Source organism: Artemia franciscana, chromosome 5 (genome assembly GCF_032884065.1).
Source record: "Artemia franciscana chromosome 5, ASM3288406v1, whole genome shotgun sequence".
NCBI lineage: Eukaryota > Metazoa > Arthropoda > Branchiopoda > Anostraca > Artemiidae > Artemia > Artemia franciscana.
In genome coordinates, this window is record NC_088867.1 from 29572843 (window position 1) to 29593058 (window position 20216).

The following is a 20216-nucleotide window of genomic DNA, read 5'->3' on the forward strand; positions in this document are numbered from 1 at the left end:
TTGTACACAAGGGGTAGATAGAGTGGGCATGATTTGAGGCATAAATTAAGGACTTTACAAAACAGTCTCAGAAACTAAAGGATACCAGCACAAAGAGGGGAGGTGGGATTCCATGAGAATTGTGCAAAGGTCCCTCTTTCCAGCAAGTCAAATTGGAAAACAGCGGCCTAAAAATATCATTTTATGGTTTTACACTTATGGCTCGAGAAATATTCCTCAAGGGGCATAAATTAAACTGGTATAAGGAGAAAAATACATGTACTTATATAGCACGTAATCAAATAGTCGACTTTACAACTGATAGTTCAGATGATTTCCAAATCATTCTTTTGACGTTACCTTATGAATAACATCGTAAAACCAGTTATGTCAAGCTATTCTGTCAAGGGTCTAGATTCCAATCTTTCAAATTAGAAATAGCAGCTCTACCTGAACCTAGACTAATCGGCTTTGGTTCAATACTGGTTAATCAATATGCAGTTTTCGGCTCATAGATACATTTTTGTGATTTTCAGCTGACTTTTAATATTTCACAAAAAAGATTCACTATCTTATTTTATATTTCAACTTATTCAGATGGGAAATTGATGTTCATTGAAATAAACTTTTTAATTTGTTGGTGTCGACCTTAGTGCTCCAGTCTTTAATCATGGAATGTTATAAGGTGCATTTTCTCGTGTGAAAAGACAATGTAGCTTAAAAGTTCTGCAACCACCTGAAATTGAACGAAGAACATGTAACGAAGTGAAAGAGAAAAGGCGAGAACCAAAACCTACCCTAGCCGTCAATAAAAAAGAAATGAAGGCAATGCCAGAGTTTGTGCCTAAAAATGAAATGATGTTCATAGTTTGCTTTGTCAATTTTGCGTTGCAAGCTCCTAGTTAAAATTGAAAATAAGTGCGGTTTATGCTCCCAAAAATGAAGATGGTGATGCTACAAAAGATATGTTCCACACCAATTAAAAGGATCTAGCCAATACAATACCTAAGCATGCTGTTTTAATTGCATTTAATGATTTTAACAGCGAAGTAGAATGTCATTACAGTTATATACCTGGAGTGTTAGGTCGACATAGCATAGGTGTTATCAATGACAATGAAGTGCGCTTAGTTGATTCGTGCACCAGTCAAAGCCAGATTGTTGATGAGCCATAGTTTCCTGATTGCGAAATACACAGTTACACTTAGACTTCTCATGATAGCGATGCAAAAAACTAAATTGACGATATTCTAGTAAGAAAACAGCATAGACATTGTCTAGAAGACGTGCGAACGTGTAATGGTGCAGATACGTTTTCCAGCCAACATCTTGTAATTGTCAGTATTAAACTGAAGCTAAAGCCTATTGCAAAGTGTAAAACGACTCTAAGACATTTGATATCCAGAAGCTTCAGAACTAATAATGTCCAACAAGCTTAGTGTGCTACTTGTGAAAACAGACGCTAGCCTTGCGAGTGATAACTAAGTTACGAAAGTTGATGGTTGTTGGAAGCAAATTGTTTGAGTGTATGCCAAGTGCCACGGAAGGTACTCTAGAAGAGGAAGCAGTGGGTAAGCAGAAACTTTTAGACACCCATGAAGGACACAAAAGAAATTACTGTTTCATTAGAAGCAGGTAGTTCTGCTACCACCACCGAGTACAAAGATTACCTAAAATTGAAGTAAAAGAAGGCCCACAAAGCTGAAAAGGACCCTACAAGAGCTGTGAATTAGAATTTTAAAAATAAAAACATGCTAAACAATGTAAAAAAAAAAAAAAAACTACCCTCCCCACTCGAAGTCGGAATTGAAAAATATTAGAAACGTATGGACTAATACGGCCTACTCCATGAAACTGAAGCTCCAAATCTTTAATAGCAACGTCCATTCAGTAATGATGTAGGGATGTAAATCTTAGGTGTTAACTAAGCAGCTCCAAAACGAATCCAGGGGTTTGAGAATAACTGTCTTAGACGTATCCATAGAATACATCGGACTGAAAAGAATACGAACGATCTCTTTCCCGTAAAACAAAATAGTCGTTTGTGACCAATAAAATTACAACTTGTCCATGGCGCTACTGGGTTCACATGATATGCATGGGCGAAAGGCGCCATCTCACGATGTGCAATGCTAAGTCCTTCCCGGTATCAGGAGATAAGAACGACTAAAAGCAACGCTAGTCCGATATCTGGAGAAGGATGCCATCCTTTTTAGATTGACAATGGAAGATCTTTGACTTGCAGCACCTGAGGTCATTATAAGGAGGCATCGTTGTCACCTTACGTTGCAATGGCGTTGGAGGACCTACGCTGAGCTAATGATGACTAGAGAAAAAACTAGAGGCCTTGAGAAGAACATTTTGAAACTGAAGAAAAGTGAATGAAAAACTATATATTAATAATAAAAAACTATAAAAAGATTCTAGATCAAGTAAAGGATAATGTAGATGCTGAATGATCAGTATCTTGTATAAGATTTCTAGCCATATCTTAACCTTTGAAAGACGTTTCGCAGCACCAACAAAAAAAAGTTATCTTCCATAGAACTGAACAATGAGAGACATGCAATCTAATTAAAGCATGAAAGAAGATTCTCATAATAATCAAAACTAGGAAAGATACGTTTAAGTATTCTTAAAATAAAAAAAAAAACGTTCCATTACCCTAATTATCAAATCAATGTGGTACCTCAAAGAAATTTTTATTAAAAAGAATACCTAAAAACCTGAAACAACGATCCTTTGGTCTACTAATAGAAACATCATAGATAGCTTCCTTACAAAGTTTGACAAGCTTGAGAAACTTTCAAGATTTTAAATCAAACAGTTCGTGGTAACGAACAGTAGTAAGGAGCGACCCGGCTCAATAGTAACCGATACTCTAAAAAACAGAATTTTTATAACAATAGTTACACCAAAAGAATCGCATTTTAATACTGATTTTAAATATATAAGTTTCATCAAGTTTAGACTTACCTATCAAAAGTTACGAGCCTGATAAAATTTGTATTATTTTAGAAAATAGGGGGAAATACCCCTTAAAAGTCATAGAATCTTACTGAAATTCACACAGTCAGATTTAGCGTATCAGAGAACTGTACAGTAGAATCAGAGAACTCTTCAAGCTCCTATCTACAAAAATGCAACAATTTTTTGCCACAAGACAGATCACGGATGCGCGTTTATTTGTTTCTTTTTTTTTCTTTTTTTTTCCAGGGGTGATCGTATCGACCCAGTGGTCTTAGATTGTCGCGACAGGGCTCATTCTAACGGAAGTTAAAAGTTCTAGTGCCCTTTTTAAGTGACCAAAAACATTGGAGGACTCCTGGGCCCCCTCACAAGCTCATTTTTTCCCAAAGTCACCGGACCAAAATTCTTAGATAGCCATTTTATTCAGCATAGTCGCAAAACCTGATAACTATATCTTTGGGGACGACTTACTCCCCCACAGTCCCCGTGGGAGGGGTTGCAAGTTACAAACTTTAGCCAGCGTTTACATATTGTAATGGTTATTGGGAAGTGTACAGACGCTTTCAGGCGGATTTTTTTGGTTAGGGGGAGGGGTTTATGCGAAGGAACTTTCCATTGAGGAATTTGTCATGGTGGAAGAAAATTTCCGTGAAGGGGGCGCAGGATTTTTGAGCATTTAAAAAAAACAATGAAAAAATGAATGTAAAAAAGTTTTTTCAACTGAAAGTAAGGAGCAGCATTAAAACTTAAAATGAACAGAAATTACTACACATATGAGGGGTCCACCTCCTCCTAATACCTTGCTCTTTAAGTTAAAGTAATTTTATTAATTGCAACTATTTATTCTACGGCCTTTGGGATTCAGGGGTCATTCTTAAGAAATTGGGACAAAATTTAAGCTTTAGTGTAAAGAGGGAGGTATTGACGAGGGAGTGAACCCCGTCATAAACGGAATAAAAACATACGAATATAGAAGTTCGTTACGTAAGTTAATTCGTAAGTTACGTATATATTTACTAATAGAAACGTTCGTAAAAAATTAAAAGTTCTAGTTGCCTTTTTAAACCTGAAATTTGGAGGATAACTAAGCCTACTCCCCCACTCCTTTTTTCTCAAAATTGTCCTATCAAAATTATGAGAAAGCCATTTAGCCAAAAAAATAAATTAATATGCAAATTTCGTTTATGCCCAACTCCTTTATGACAATCAAGAATAATTATTTTGACCCCCCCCCCCACCCTCCTTCACCTGCACAATATTCGAAGTCATCTTGGTCTCTCAGCACAAAATTCGAGGCTGCTTTGTCCCCTTCCCGAGCCAAAAAATCCCCTGAATATTTCAATTCCATTTCCTAGTCAAGAGAAAAAACCAGGGTGAAAGGTAGACTTATCAAAAATATAGCCTGGAAATAGCGATTCGCAATCACATCAGACACTTCCTCCCTCAATCATTATTTGTACATCAGCACCCATGAAATAGTTTAATGTCCACAAAGGAATTTTTACCCCAAAAAGAATATATTTTTAACGTTTTAATTTGTATTTCTTACCTAGTTCCCACATTCTTTGTGGACTTTTGGGGACACTTCTCCTGTCAGCTTATGCATAAGGGCCAAATAATTTAATTTATATTGTGAAGTGTGTGATAACTAGGCGACCTTACTGTTGACGAAGTTCACCGTTTATTATTTTATACAGTTATTATACTGTTATACAGTTAACATATAGTTAAATATATTTCTCCAACATTTTATGGTAAAATGAATAATTTTAATCAGTACGTCTAGTTTAAGCCAGTTAAGAACAAATTATCAGGTTTGACCAAGGAATTTCGTGAAAGCATCATCGATGAAAAACAGCCGAAATAATTATTTTTAAATATCATTACTCTTAGTAGAATATTTAAGAACAGACCTACTAGTCAATCTTATGCCAAAAGGAAATTAATAGAACTAAAACAAAACACAAAAAACACAAAATTACCTTTTTTTGTATCTCAGCTGGAGCAATGACTTCCCTAGTTGCTCTTGTCTTTTTCGATTTAACTAAAAGATCACTGCCTTCTTCTGTTAAATTGTTTCCTTTCATCATGTTATTGACCAGATTATCATATGGTAGGTGATGAATTCTATGCTTGTTGACTACCTTCTGTGCAACAGGAACATAAATTTGGAATTTTGAGCCTAAGAGGGAATAGAATTTTTAGATTTTTGCACGCTTTTTAGCATAGCATATGAATACAAAGAAAAGAAGAGCAGTCCTAAATGGGAGGTTGCTACAATGGCTCAATCGGACCTATTGGCTCAAAGGCTCAATCATCTCTTATTGCTGAAACCATAATGCTTGGATTCTTAGCTTAAAATCTCAACAACTGTCGAACCACGGCGACAATAAAGGGCTACTCGTTTTTGCCTCTTCTTTTTTTGAAATGACTCTAAACTTGAGTCTCATTAAAAGGTACTGAAGAAATCTTGACACTGAATTTTAATGTTTAATTTCGTTAAAAATTTAAGGAATGGATTCTCATTTATCCTGCGTATTACTGTCAAATACTCATTCCGTTTCAAATACGCCTCAGAGTGTTTTGTATCTTAATTTGGTTGCTAGCACTTAGGAATTTTGTATTTTCCCAATATTGTCAGATTTTCAATATTGTTTCAATAGATTTTTCAATATTGAAAAATATACAGATTTTTCAATATTGAAAAATATACAGATTTTACAATATTGTTAGTTTTTCCTTTGTTTAATTTGTTTTTCCTTTCTTTAACTGTTCTTGTAGATAAAAAAAAAACGTTTACGAGACATTCAAACTCGATTTATTCGATATAAGTTTATATCTGTACAAAAAGAACATTCTTTATAGTAATAAGAGAAAAAAATAAATATGCAACCTCTAACGTGCTTTACATCGAATTGAGTTTGAATGTCTAAAGAAGACTTTTTTCTTCACAAAAAATATGTCCAACCCCCTTTTCCCATATATATATACATACATATATATATATATATATATATATATATATATATATATATATATATATATATATATATATATATAATTATATATCTATATATATATATATATATATAATATATATATATATATATATATATATATATATATATATATATATATATATATATATATATGAACAATAAGCAAAGTTGTTATTCTGTATGTTTAGTAGGCTATACAATCCTTGTATAATTGGCTTGTAAATTACAAATATCCGTCCATTTTTTTTGGATGCGGGGGTGCTGTTGTTTTTAATTAAGGAAAAACATAATATTTTCTTGTTTTCTAACATTTTCATACTAATAAAAAAACATAACTATTTCACAACGTTTTCAGTAGCTTAGTTACAAAGTAGAAACATCTTGTGTTAGAAAACATTATTGAGATGGCTAATGGGGTCTCAAAAAAAAACCTTTTCTAAGTTTGTAATTGTGTTGCGAGAGCAACACTTTGGTTATGTTGTGTTTTTTTTTTTCTAGCACCCCGATTTCAGCTAATTACTAGAAATTGGTAAGGGTCAAACCTCTGCGGTTTTTACAGAAAGTATGGACCTTAGGTCGGATTGATGAACATGACTTTGTAGTTTGGAAAGCTTCGTAAAACTCTTGCCTGGGGCCAAAAAGGATGGTTTTTGCTTGTCCTTGTGCCAGAGCCTTAATTGTGCTGCCAGAGCAACACTTTTGGTTTTGTCAGTTTTTTTTTGTTCCTAGCACCCCGATTTCAGCTTATTCCTAGAAAGTGATAAGAGTCTAACCTCTGCGGTTTTTACAGATAGTGTGGACCTTAGGCCGGATTGATGAATATGATTTGGCATTTTGGAAAGCTTCGTAGAACTCTTGCCTGGGGCCAAAAAGGATGGTTTTGCTTGTCCTTGTGCCAGAGCCTTAATTGTGCTGCCAGAGCAACACTTTTGGTTTTGTCAGTTTTTTTTTGTTCCTAGCACCCCGATTTCAGCTTATTCCTAGAAAGTGATAAGAGTCTAACCTCTGCGGTTTTTACAGAAAGTGTGGACCTTAGGCCGGATTGATGAATATGATTTGGCATTTTGGAAAGCTTCGTAGAACTCTTGCCTGGGGCCAAAAAGGATGGTTTTTGCTTGTCCTTGTGCCAGAGCCTTTGTGTGTGATGTGAAGTGAAGTTTTATAGCGTATGTCAGAGAGAACTATCTGCAGTTATACAGTCAAGCTTTCGTTTCATCAAACAATGTTTCTGCTTTCGAGTAGAAAGCTCCATTCTAGCAGGCAAGCAGGCAGGCACCAGATTTAAATTGAAGATGGACTAAAATCTATAAGTATTAAATATATGCGGCAGTTACCCGGCCCCACAGCCAATACCTCTTCTTTGAGTGATGAATAGAAAAATTTACAGAAACAAAAGTGACATTTTCCCACGGGTCCAAAAGTGCTGCCATCTATTATTTCTACCCATTTCTGTTTGTGATTTCAGCTGAGTTTATCATTCGGTTTTTCGCAATAGGGATTGCAGTAGAGAAATACTTTCAGATGTGCCTCTTGAACTTTAGAAGTTCTCTCATTGCTAAAGAAATTAGAGTTTATTCTTTGCTCCTTTCTAAGTGACGACGTTAGAAACTTGGCCTACGGCAAAAAAGTCAAATTTGAACTAAGACGGATAGATTTTTTTCGACGGCAGTCGATAGCTCTTGATTGGCTGATCAAAGTATATGTCATCCATTTTCTATAGAAAAATTCCGTCATGAGATGTAAATATTTGAAGGTTTAAAGGGACTGACAACTTCAGTAGTAAGGTACACACTGAAACCAAAAATAGGCCGATACCAATTGTGAGACTTATAGGGGAGTTTTAAGCAACAGTCGGCTGTTAGCTCATAGTTATCTTCGGCAACTTTTGCTAGTTGGTGTACCTAATATTTGTTTCCGGTGTATTTGATGGTAAGTGGTAAGACAAGTAGGGGACTTGGTAAGTAATAATCAGCTGTTAGGCTACAATCATCTTCAGCGATGAGGGGTTTGCAACTTTTGCGAGTTGTTGTACCTAGTATTTATTTTAGATCCTTCCAGATTAACAACTTCAGCGTTTAATTGAAGCGAGGAAACAAAACCGAATACTTTGCTCGGCGAAGCCGAACAAACGTTGCCGCAACACCTCACGTTGCCCATACAACGTAGATCTAATTTTCTTTTACAAGTGAATATCTCTTGAATCTTAAGCTTAAGCCTAATATTAACAGAATTTACCCACTTGATGGCAGTGCCAAAATAGAAATCTTTCTAGCTAGTCAGAAAAACAATCCAAAGTAAAAACAAAGTATTTAAAGATAATTTGAAATATTACAAACCTATAGGTTTGCTTAAATCTAAATACTTCCGTAAGCTTAGGACATTCAAACATTAAGTTTTGTCCATTTTGGACCAAAAGAACGGGTTAAATCCAAGGGGCATAATTACTTAAGAAAATTTGTTTAGACAACCCAGAGTATATCTATGTTTGCGAAGTAAGGATTTGCATTTGCATCTTTCTTTTCTGTTAAAGTACTACACCTGATATAAATACCAACTCACCCATCTGAGATCCAACAACTGTGAGAGCTTCCATGGCTGGCATTCTTAATTCAGGTGTTTTTTCAATGGTTCTAATCAGAGCTTGAAGGATTCTTGAGGCAAAATCCGAGAGATCAAGACTTTCACTTAGAGCATCCAGCGACTCAATGGCAGACATCCGAGTCTGCAGAGGATAATCTGAAGAATCAATCAATTTCACAACAGGTGGCAAAACTAAATGAATGAATCCTTCAATATTTCCTCCAAATCGCTGAAGAGCAGAGAGTAGTTTTCGAGTAACAATCCTCTCGGCTGAATTGTCATGATTCAACGTTTTGACAACTTGAGGCAGAATGAGCGGAAAATAAATCTTAAATTCAGCACCCAAAGCAAGTGCAATATTTTCCACTAGATTAATTATGGCCTGCTGGACTTGTGGCACAGCCGTTAACTGCCATTCTTCTTGTATTATTTTGAATATATCATCCAAAAAAGGCCTGATATGTTGTTTGACGATTCCAATAAGCTCCCCTAGTTGTTGAAACATGAATTTTGTGTCTGAGTTAACAACTTGAAGAAGACCCGGCATCACTTGACCAATGTAGGTGACACCTCGAATCCCAAGAGCTTTGAAGATGAACATAACACTCTAAAAGACAAAAATAACTGAATGAAATAAAGATAACAGTTTAGAGAATGGCCGGTAGAAGAACAAAAGAACTTATACATGCACAGCTCTTTTAGAACTAATATGATTTTGTTAGGGTTGTTTGACCCTAACAAGTTAAAACTCCTAAGTTATAGGCGTCCAAAAGTATTTACATTTTACCGAGAGAATAAAACTTTCTTATCAAGAATATGTTCTCTATACATGATGTTGACCAAAGTTCAAGAATCTTAAAATAATCTTTTTGTAGCAGCGTTAAAATGCATATTTAGCAAAACTTTCGCATCTGGACACTTAAGCCACTAAACAATCGTATCTAGACAGCTTCTTTTGACGCATAGAATTCAGGGTTTGGCTAACAAAAAAATTACAGAAAAGGATCAGCAAAGTTCAATTCATATGCGTTTTAAACTGGATATCATGACTAGGCACATTCAATTTTTGAGCAATTAGAATTTGCTTTATATGCCCACGAGTAGTTTGTTTGGCATGTTTGGCCAATCAGGAAGTATCATACATCACCATCATATCCACTATATTCAGCCCCTATGTAGATCACTGTTAAGATCACCCGACGTACTCAGCATCGTTTAAGGGAACGATGGTGATAATTAGAAGGCTTCAAAACGACTATAATTAGATGAAAATATAGAAGTATATACCAACGGATAAAACTCTTAATTTTGACAAGACAAACAATAAAATAAAAAAAAGCCTGAACATTTGGGTTTACTTTCGTGAACCTTTATAAACAGTAAGAAATAAACAAACTAGAATAAACTTACAAAAATTTTCAATTGAAACTCGGTTATAGCAGGTCAACATCATCGAATCAAATTTTAATATTAATGGTAATTTAAGAAGCCAATGTGCTCCCAGTAGGGTAGCAAATATTAACTTTTTCAAACTTAATTAAATTAAAAGGCAAGGTCTTTCATCTGCTCTTATTTTAGTGAAGTCTATTAGAATTTTGCTGAGACAAAATTCATCATCTTTTCTCATACTGGGAGAACAGCACCGGAGATTTTGGCGGTTAATATTCAGGGCCTACCCATAAAAATTGAAAGAGTTGATAATATTAAATACCTTGGATAATAACGGATCCAAATTTATCATTTAAAGGCCATGCAATTTATCCTCGAATGAAGCTGTCAAGAAATATTGGAATAATGAATGATCTGAAATTTATTATGCTGTTTTTAGCCCTGAAATCTCTTTATCATTCTCTAGTACATTCATATATAAATTATTCTCCAATTATTTCGTCGAATACTTCTAAAACTCATGTTCTTCCCCTTCAAAGGCAACAAAATAAAACTATGCGTATATAAAAAAATTGCCTGCCTAGCCCGTTATTCTTATCCTAGTAAATAGTCAACAAAAAGCATGCATCAAATTTTTTTTAAATCCTTCCATTAGATTTTTTTCCTTCTTTCCATTCTGTTCTTTATATGATAAAACATGTTCGTATTTTGCCTGATTATTTTTATTGGCATAACATATTTTTTCAGGATGACAATCAAGTTTTACATGCATATCTGACCCGTGGCAGTTCTGTAACTCGTCAGGCTTTTCAAGTACCGTAACTAGTCAGGTACCGTTTTTCACCACGGCATAGCATTACCTATAATCTGAACAAATTTGGTATTTTTTTTAGATTTGAAAAAATCCTTGGTTAATAACAAAATTAGATTAAATAATAATTTAATTAATAAATATTAATTTAATTTCTGGGGTTGATGCTCCTCATTTTATTTTATTTATTTTTTAATTACTAATTTTGAATTTATTGGAAGTGTTGTTTTTGTTACCATACAGAGAGTTGAAGAGCAATCTTTTTATTCCAGTGTCTGGAGTTAGTATTATTTATTTGTTTTTGAGTATATAAACCCACAAACGAGTTATTCTCACCATGAGTAATTAATTTGACACATGTGTGAAAACATTTTTTATTCATTAATATAAAGAACTTGAACTAGTATTAGCCTAGATTATATGCAAGATTCTTATTTTTAACACATTATTTCAATTCTTGTTAAAATTCACTGGAATAATGATTAAAACTATTACTCATTTTTTCGGACGTTTGGCACTAATTATGATTCAACATCAGCTGTATTTTAAATAATTGTTACCATCAGAAGAGTGCTCAGCACTTTTGATAAAAACTTAGTTTGTCAACCTTTTGTGTTATTTTCATGTATTTTTTTTAGTATTTATTCTAGTTTTTTCTCTTTTTTCCGCCGAAAAAGACTTCCCAGTGCAAAAAAGAACATTCGGGCTATTAATTTCAATCATTATCTTAATAACATTGCACTCGTTGTTTTGCACCTTTTACTATATTTTAACTTTATTTACAAATGCAAAGGCAGTGTGTTGTAAAATGTTATTCAAATTGGATTATTGCAATAAGAGCTCGAAAGAAGCTTTTATTTTTCAACGTAAAACACAAATACAACATTTCTAAAACACATTTGTATGAAAATAATCACTTGATATCACAAATTTCAAAATTTTAAGTTCTTTCATTCATCTTCAGTTACAGCAAATACTTGTTCACGGGTATGTCATCGATTATTAAAAATAAAACTGATGCGATTGGTTGTTTTAAGGACCAATCGCCATAGGGTTGTTTTAAAGGCGTGGTCTGGGAGAGAAGTATTCCTAGCTGTATTGGTTAGCATAAAGTATGAATATCCAGGCTGAAATGTGAAAAAATTTATTTTCCCTTTTAAAAAATTTACCAAAAACTAAAAATAGTAAAACAAATAATTACCACAACAGCTTTTTTAAATGCTTTTATTCCTAAATGAAAAAAAAAATATTTCCCGTTTTTTAAACAAAAATTAACAAACGCTGAAACGATAAATAAAGCAAAAAGAACAAACATAATAAAATACAGTATATTACAAAATAGCAACAAAAAAGAAAATTAAAACATTCCGCAAATCAATTAAAAATAGCAAAAAAATAGCAGGTAAGATCATTCTTTGAATCATGTGAGCTCAAAAACATACTTTGCATTTCAATGAAGGCAGTAAGAGGATGAATTGGTCAATACTTTGCTGCTGCCCCAGAATTACTGGTTCGGCTACCCCGGAATTATAGGTGGCGATTAAAAAGGTACTTAGAACACTTACATCAATAATAAGGCTGTTTGCCTTCTGATAAGATTTGCGATAGGAGAGATAACAGAATATGCGGGATAACAAAACACTATAAACTCGTGGAAGTAAAAAAACGGTTAAGCAACAATTTACTGTCAACAAGGAGTCCCTAACTATTGCGATTTTTTTGCGAAATGCTGAACAACATTCAAACGAGTCAATCTGATGAGATTTGACGGAATTGGAAGGCTTAGGTAAGATATAGTAGTATAGTACTAGAAGTGGTACAACCTTTATCACCAAGCCGAAAACAAGAGCTAAGAGCTCATATGGCACTTGTGACGAGGTCGGAAGAGCCGAGAGCTCATATGGTACGAGGTCGGAAGAGCCAAGAGCCAAGAGCTCATTTGGCACTTGTGAGAAGGTCAGAACCTAAAGTTAGACTCGGTACTAGAGTTATCGAATTTGCTGTACTTTGTTTATTGGCAATTATTATAAACCAGACTTTAGAATAACATCAAAAATTATTACCTTACCCTTTTGTATTATCGACACCGTTCTTTATAGGTAGGAATTTTTTCATACACTTCAGTTACAATTTTATCCTTATCTTTTGACATAGATTCTTGAATGACTTCCATTTCTGCTCATCAAATTCATGGAAAACGTTTTAAATACGTATTTAAATTGCGCATTAAAACCCGCGTTGTCTGTGCCCAAAGGACTGGGAACTAATTAAAAGTCAATAGCTAAGTTCATGAATGTGAAATCATCATTGATGACTGTCACAGTGTAAAAATATTTTCGCTTTACTGTGCTGACTGCATAGATGACTGGAACAGTTACATCCGCAGGACTTTGCTTCTTAGGGAATTCCAATTTCGTCAGCAATAGTTACAGCTTAGGGGTATAAGCCTAGAGAAGGAAACATGTTAAGAAAACATTTCATAATACGCACAATAGCTGTAGCTAACACCTTTTGCATGGATCCCCCCTATACTTTACCGCCAACCCCCCTTCCCCTAAAAAGCAAATATATAGTCCAAATTATATAAAACCAATGCATTCTGTCACCCATCACTTGTTTTCCGGTTGTTCTTTTAAACAGTTAATTCAATTAATAAGTACAAGGTATGAAACAAGAGAGACGCATTGGGGGAATAGAGGGGAAATATATAATTTCGACTGTATATTTACACATTAAGGGGGGAGGTAAAATATAGGGGGTTCCATGCAAAATCTGTTTGCTACAATTGTTATGCATATTGTAAATTGTTTTCTTATCATGCTTCCTTCTCAAACATGTTTCCTTCTTAAATCGTAAGTTAAAAATACCTCATTTTTATAATCTTTCAGAATTAACCCTCGCCCCCACTCCCCCAAAGAGAGCGGATCCGCCCTTCCAACTCCCCCGAATGTCAAAGGATCTGGTCGGAATTTGAAATTAGAACTTTATAGCACAAGATCCTTCTAAATATCAAATTTCATTAAGATCTGGTCACCCTTTCGTAAGTTACAAATACCTCAATTTTCAAAATTACCTCCCCCCTCCCAATTCCACCAAAGAGAGCAGATCCGGTCCAGTTATGTCAGTCACGTATCTTAGACAGGTTTCTATTCTTCCCATCCAGTTTCATCCTGATCTCACCGCTTTAAGTATTTTCTAAGATTTCCGGTCCCCCCAACTGCCCCCCCCCAATTACGTTTGATCCGGTTGAGATTTAAAATAAGATATCGGAGTTACGAGGTCCTTCTAAATATGAAGTTTCATGAAGATCCGATCACTCCTTCGTAAGTTAAAAATACGTCATTTTTCTTATTTTTCAGAATTACCCCCCCCCCCCCGCAATTGAGCGGATCCGTTCCAATTATGTAAATTACGTATGCAAGACTTTTGCTTATTTTTCCAATCAAGTTTCATCCCAATCCCTCCAATCTAAGCGTTTCCCATCATTTTAGGTCTCCCCACCCCAAACTTCCCCCAATGTCACCAGATCCGGTCAGGATTTAAAATAAGAGCTTTGAGACACGATATCCTTCTAAAAATCAAATTTCATGGAGATCCAATGACCCGTTCGTAAGTTAAAAATACCTCATTTTTCTAATTTTTCAGAATTAACCCCCCCCAACTACCCCAAAGAGAGCGGATCCGTTCTGGTTATATCAATCATGTATCTAGGACTCGTGTTTTTTTTTCACCAAGTTTTATCCCGATCCCTCCACTCTAAGTGTTTTCCAATTTTTAGGTTTCTCCCTCCCAACTCCCCCCCCCCAATGTCACCAGATCCGGTCGGGTTTAAAATAAGAGCTCTGAGCCACGATATCGTTCTAAATATCAAATTTCATTGAGATCCGATCACCCGTTCGTAAGTTAAAAATACCTCATTTTTTTTCAGAAATACCCCCCCCCCAACTACCCAAGAGAGAGCGGATCCGTTCCGTTTATGTCAATCATCTATCTAGGACTTGTGTTTATTTTTCCCACCATGTTTCATCCCGATCACACCACTCTAAGTGTTTTCCAAGTTTTAGGTTTCCCCCTCCCAACTCCCCCCCCCATCACCAGATCCGGTCGGGATTTAAAATAAGAGCTCTAAGACACGATATCCTTCTAAACATCAAATTTCATTGAGATCCGATCACCCGTTCGTAAGTTGAAAATACCTCATTTTTCTAATTTTTAAGACTTACTCCCTCTCCCCCCCCAGCTACTCCAAAGAGAGCAAATAAGTTCCGATTATGTCAATCATGTATCTAGGACTTGCGCTTATTTTTCTCATCAAGTTTCATCCCGATCCCTCTACTCTAAGTGTTTTCCAAGATTTTAGGTTTCCCCCCTCCAACTCCCCCCAATGTCATCAGACCCAGTCGGGATTTACAATAAGAGCTCTGAGACACAATATCATTCCAAACATCAAATTTCATTAAGATCCAATCACCCGCTCATAAGTTAAAAATACTTCATTTTTTCTATTTTTCCGAATTAACCGGCCCCTAATCCCCCCCCCAGATGGTCAAATCGGGAAAACGACTATTTCTAATTTAATCTGGTCCGGTCCCTGATACGCTTGCCAAATTTCATCGTCCTAGCTTACCTGGAAGTGCCTAAAGTAGCAAAACCGGGACTTTAGGTGTTCCCCCTCCAACTCCCCCCAATGTCATCAGATTCGGTCGGGATTTAAAATAAGAGCTCTAAGACACAATATCATTCCAAACATCAAATTTCATTAAGATCCAAATACCCGCTGATAAGTTAAAAATACTTCATTTTTTCTATTTTTTGCGAATTAACCGGGCCCCCACTCCCCCCCAGATGGTCAAATCGGGAAAACGACTATTTCTAATTTAATCTGGTCCGGTCCCTGATACGCTTGCCAAATTTCATCGTCCTAGCTTACCTGGAAGTGCCTAAAGTAGCAAAACCGGGACCGACAGACAGACCGACAGACAGACCGACAGACCTACAGAATTGGCGACTGCTATATGTCACTTGGTTAATACCAAGTGCCATAAAAAGGCAGCCTTATCTTGAAATAGGCATTTGCCAGTTAAGGAAAATTTTCCTCTGTTCGATAAAATCAATAGTGTAATATCTATCCCACAAAACACGCAGCTCTTTCCAAGACCTGCCACGGCTAAATAGTACTATTAGTATACAAAGGAGGGGAGCTGATAGCTCCCTGCCTAATGCCTTTATATGGAGAAATCAATAGAGCAGACTTATTTGTCTGAGTAGGCTTGAGACGCTTGTATGCCTGCGAGTCCGGGCGACTTAACGTCAGGTGTCAATTCTAAAACTCGGTCAACCTGCCTGAGACTCTAGGCGGGCGTGCCTCTCCAAAAGATAATACACAAATATTTGTCCAATAAAAGAGTTATATTTACTCCCGCCATTTACCCATGCCGTTTACCCGAACACATGGAAAACAGTAAGTCTCCCCGTTCGTCTGCGAGTTTATGGGACTTGTCGATCATGTGTCAATCCTAAAACAGAGTAGCCCACCTAAAAATCTAAGTGGGGAGCCTATTCAGTTTAGGTCACTTCTTCACCTATGAGTCCAGGCAAATTCAGCCCCCCGTTTTACTTACAAGTCCAGTGGACATTGTCCGTCACGGGTTAAGCCAAAAATCTCGGTTATCCCCAGTGTAATTCCAGTAGGCTTTCTCAATAGGCGAAGCTCATATACTAAGAACAATCTCAGTTGCCCAATTGTCTGCAAAGTCCTGTGGACATGGTAAGTCCAATCTTTGAAAACCTTTGACTTGGGGTCTCCCATTAATTTCAAAAAGATCAAAGAAACTATTTGAATATATGACAGAAACAGAAACTATTTGAATCACCCTTATTCTACGACTATCTACCTTAATTCTGCCCTAGAACGAATAAATGAGAGACTATCTATCAACAGGTGAAATGATATCATTTTTATACAATTTTGTTAAAGGCTTATGCCGGCTTTGCCTCTTACTCAGACTATCTGTATTGGCCTTTTCTCCAAATAGCCATGGCTGTTAACTTTTTATTCACAGTTCACCAACTTAATTTTAATTAAAACTTTATTTGAATCACTCTCCACTGGACTTGATTTAACTCAGGGAACTTTAACTGTAATTTTACCTTGTATTATAGATGTCTATGCGCTGTGACAGAAGGTTAACCAGACCAGGCTGCCGAGCACTTAAAGAGACCTGAGAGAATCGAAAGCTTCCCTGACATTGCTCGCAGTCAATATAAGGTTTTGCCTCTTCATCATAATCATTCAACATGTTCATTAGCTTGAAACTTGTATCTATAAGTTCCTGAGCTAAGGGGGCCCTAACATACAAAAAAAGATCGGGAGCATAGGCCATACAAATTGGCCTTTGGGGGGAGGGGGATGGTATGGAACTGAATTCTGAAATTTCTTGAGCCAAGGAAGCCCCATAATAAAAGATAATAATAAAATAAAAAGATAATAATAAAAAGATAATATAATAAAAGAGATGATTAATCATAATAATAAAAATAATAAAAATTTTTTTAAATAATAATAAAAAGAGATGCAAACAATATTGATTCACCTGAAAGTAGGGACCAAAAAAGGGTAAACAACGTCTCTTTTTCTAGCAGATTGAAATTTAAAGCTCTATATTCTTAAGCCAGGTGGATTCTGATGCAAAAGAAATGTTTTAGTCTGGGGACAGCACCAGTTCCCCAAAAACAGGGCAGAAACACTTTTTGCTTCTACTTGCTTGAAACTTTCAAGGATCTTTTGCGGGCGAAACAGCCAGACGTACTTTTTTTTCTTGGCAAAAAATGTTGGAGGGTCTGGATATATGCCTATATACTTGTAGTCATTATTAGTTTCAAAATTACAGCCCTGGGTGTCTGGGAAAAAGGGTGCGAAATGTAGTGAAAATTCATGTGGCATACTGGGGCACAAAAGGGGCCAATTTTTTTTCCAAACGCAGATGTGAAAATGTGTACATAGATATTTCAAGCCAATTTAAAGTTGCATGTAGATAGGGTTCAGAGAACTCAAATAAAGAAGAATAATATTGGAAAATTAGGTTTTATTGATTCTTGACGTCAGAAAATAGGCAAAATACTTTTATGTGCCTCTCCTACGGTCAATCACCCGACACATAATATCGCGTGCATAGTCAAACACGAATATCATGAGACACAGCGTATTTTTTGTACGCTCGAATGTGCCTTGTTCTTCAAGAATGCTTTAGATCAGCTTTCCTTTAATGAAAGCTATCAAATTCTCTATTAACACAAAAATAATTTAACACCCCGGTAATTTAAATTTACTAATAACTCAAAACTGAAATTACTACTGGTTCTTAGTTTTAAGTCTTAAATACTCAAAAAAATAAAATATAGTAAATATTTCTCATTACCCTGTTTTTCTTGTCGACTCAATTGGGAAAATTCACGAAAAACCTAGTTGCTGATTAAATTTAATTTTGATTGACCTTCAAAAAGCATTTGATCTTACTAATCGCAATATATTAGCTGACAAACTTCTCACTGAGTTCAATATTAATTCTTTCCTGGTTAAATTAGTTTCCTTCTTCATATCAAGTAGCTTACAGGTAGTCAGAAATTAGAATCATTATTCCAGTCCCCTCCCTGTCCTCAATGAAGTATCCACAGGAACTCTCCTAGGTCTCCTCCTTTTTTCAGTAATGATTAATGGCCTTGCTAAGGAATTTCCAGAGAGATGAAAATTCGTGGAGGACCTAAGGGTTGTTGAAACCTGCTACAAAAACTTACTAGGCAACCCTGTGAGCATCTTCAATGATATTGCAGACGACACTGCGGGCTTCGACATGAAAGTAAACCCCTCTAAATCTATGATAATACCAATATGTTTCCCTAAGCCTTACTCCTTTTTTCAACCCTATCCCCCGAAATATTTATGTGTTCTCATTTAAATTACTTGGGGTTACAATTTCTTTTAATTTAAAGTGGGATATCCTCGTTAAAGATATTGACCACAGAGCTAATGTGTCCAATTCCTTCCTCAAGCTCTTAAATAAATTTGGAGTCCCCCAATCCCATTATTTAAGGATTCATGCTTCTTTTTTCCGCCCGCATATTGAATGTGCTTATCCAGTTTGGTACCCTGACATCTCCCGTGAAGAATCAGAAAAATTAAATCATTCAAATAAGAGTCCTGAGAAACATTTTCAAAAAAGCTAAGGTAACCTACTTGCTCCTTCTAGAAAAAGCCAGGTCGGAAACCCTTGAGCAGAGAAGAGTTACGCTGTGCCTCCATTTTGCAAAAAATACAATATTAAATCGTCGCACGGAAAACATTTTTCCCAAAAGACACCCAGATACCTCTTGCCACGGACTGTTTTAGAACCCGTTCCTATATTGTTCTCTAATCGTTGCTCTATCTCCAGATATGAAAAAAAAAACCTTTGTCCCCTTCACTACATATAAAATTCACAGCTAGTTTTCCTTTTTCTATTATTATTTGGTACGATACCCAAGGTTTTTGTGTTTGTTTTTTTTTTTTTTTTTTTGCTTATTTTGTCCCGTCCTCCCTTCTCATTTTCTTTTTTAACCTTTTTTATGTAAATATTATTATTTTTTGTTTAGTTTTATCTGTTATTATCTTTTTAACTAGATGACATTTTGCAGTTTTTCTATTTTGACTAAGTTCTGATATTTTCATTTTGGAATTGTTTGCCGGTTTTTTAATTGTTATGCTTTTTTTATGATTTTCTGCCTTATTTGTTTTTCTGTGGACTCCGAAATTCGAATTCTACTCTTCGGGGCTTGTGATAGCAATTTTTCGAGATAAATGTTTTTATCTTACTTGATATAGAATTTAATTTAAAGACAGCGAATATAATACATAAAGACAAATATTTAAAATATTTCAATTGAAAAATAATTTTGGCTGAATCAACTCATGACACCCGAAAACGGGCCTTCAATTTGTTTTGTCCCTGATATGTTTGCTACTTGCAGCGCATACAGACAGAGTCGGATAGACCTCAATTGATTAGCATTCGCTTTGGGATTTTACTAGTTTATTCTAAGAAATCTTTATATGTTTTAAGTTTGAATTATTATATGCCTTTATTTCTGCTTTCCCTTAAGGTGTATAAGTTTACCTTTCGTTGAAGACCATTTTTTTTTTAGAATTTAAATTTAAATAGAATTTAGAATTTAAGAAATTTAAAGGATCATAGGTTCATAATAAAGGCCAAAGAGTAAATTGAAAATGCCCTACTTTGTTTCATAAAATCATTATTCTTTTTTCTTTGGAATGACAAATTTAGCAAAAATTGTATTAGCTTCAGTTTGTAATCACGTGGAGCTTGCAAGTAAATATACATTCCTTTTCTAGGGGGGCCGGCTCTTCCGGGATTTTTAATGCTAGTTTTGTTTTTGCACATGACCTCCATACGACAATACATAAGGAGGAGGGAGGATTCCTCCCCTGAGCTTAA

The 20216-nt window shown here is 35.5% G+C and overlaps 1 protein-coding gene across 1 annotated transcript in view; it reads right to left on the bottom strand.

Moving 5' to 3' along the window:
• LOC136027232 (serine/threonine-protein kinase mTOR-like) overlaps positions 1 to 20216 on the bottom strand; it is a 126805-nt gene that overhangs the window by 83782 nt on the left and 22807 nt on the right. The window contains exons 5-6 of the mRNA XM_065704289.1: positions 8508 to 9135; positions 4932 to 5131 (exon numbers count right to left, since the gene is read on the bottom strand). Of these exons, the coding sequence (XP_065560361.1) occupies positions 4932 to 5131; positions 8508 to 9135 (828 nt within the window). The remainder of the gene's footprint in view (positions 1 to 4931; positions 5132 to 8507; positions 9136 to 20216) is intronic.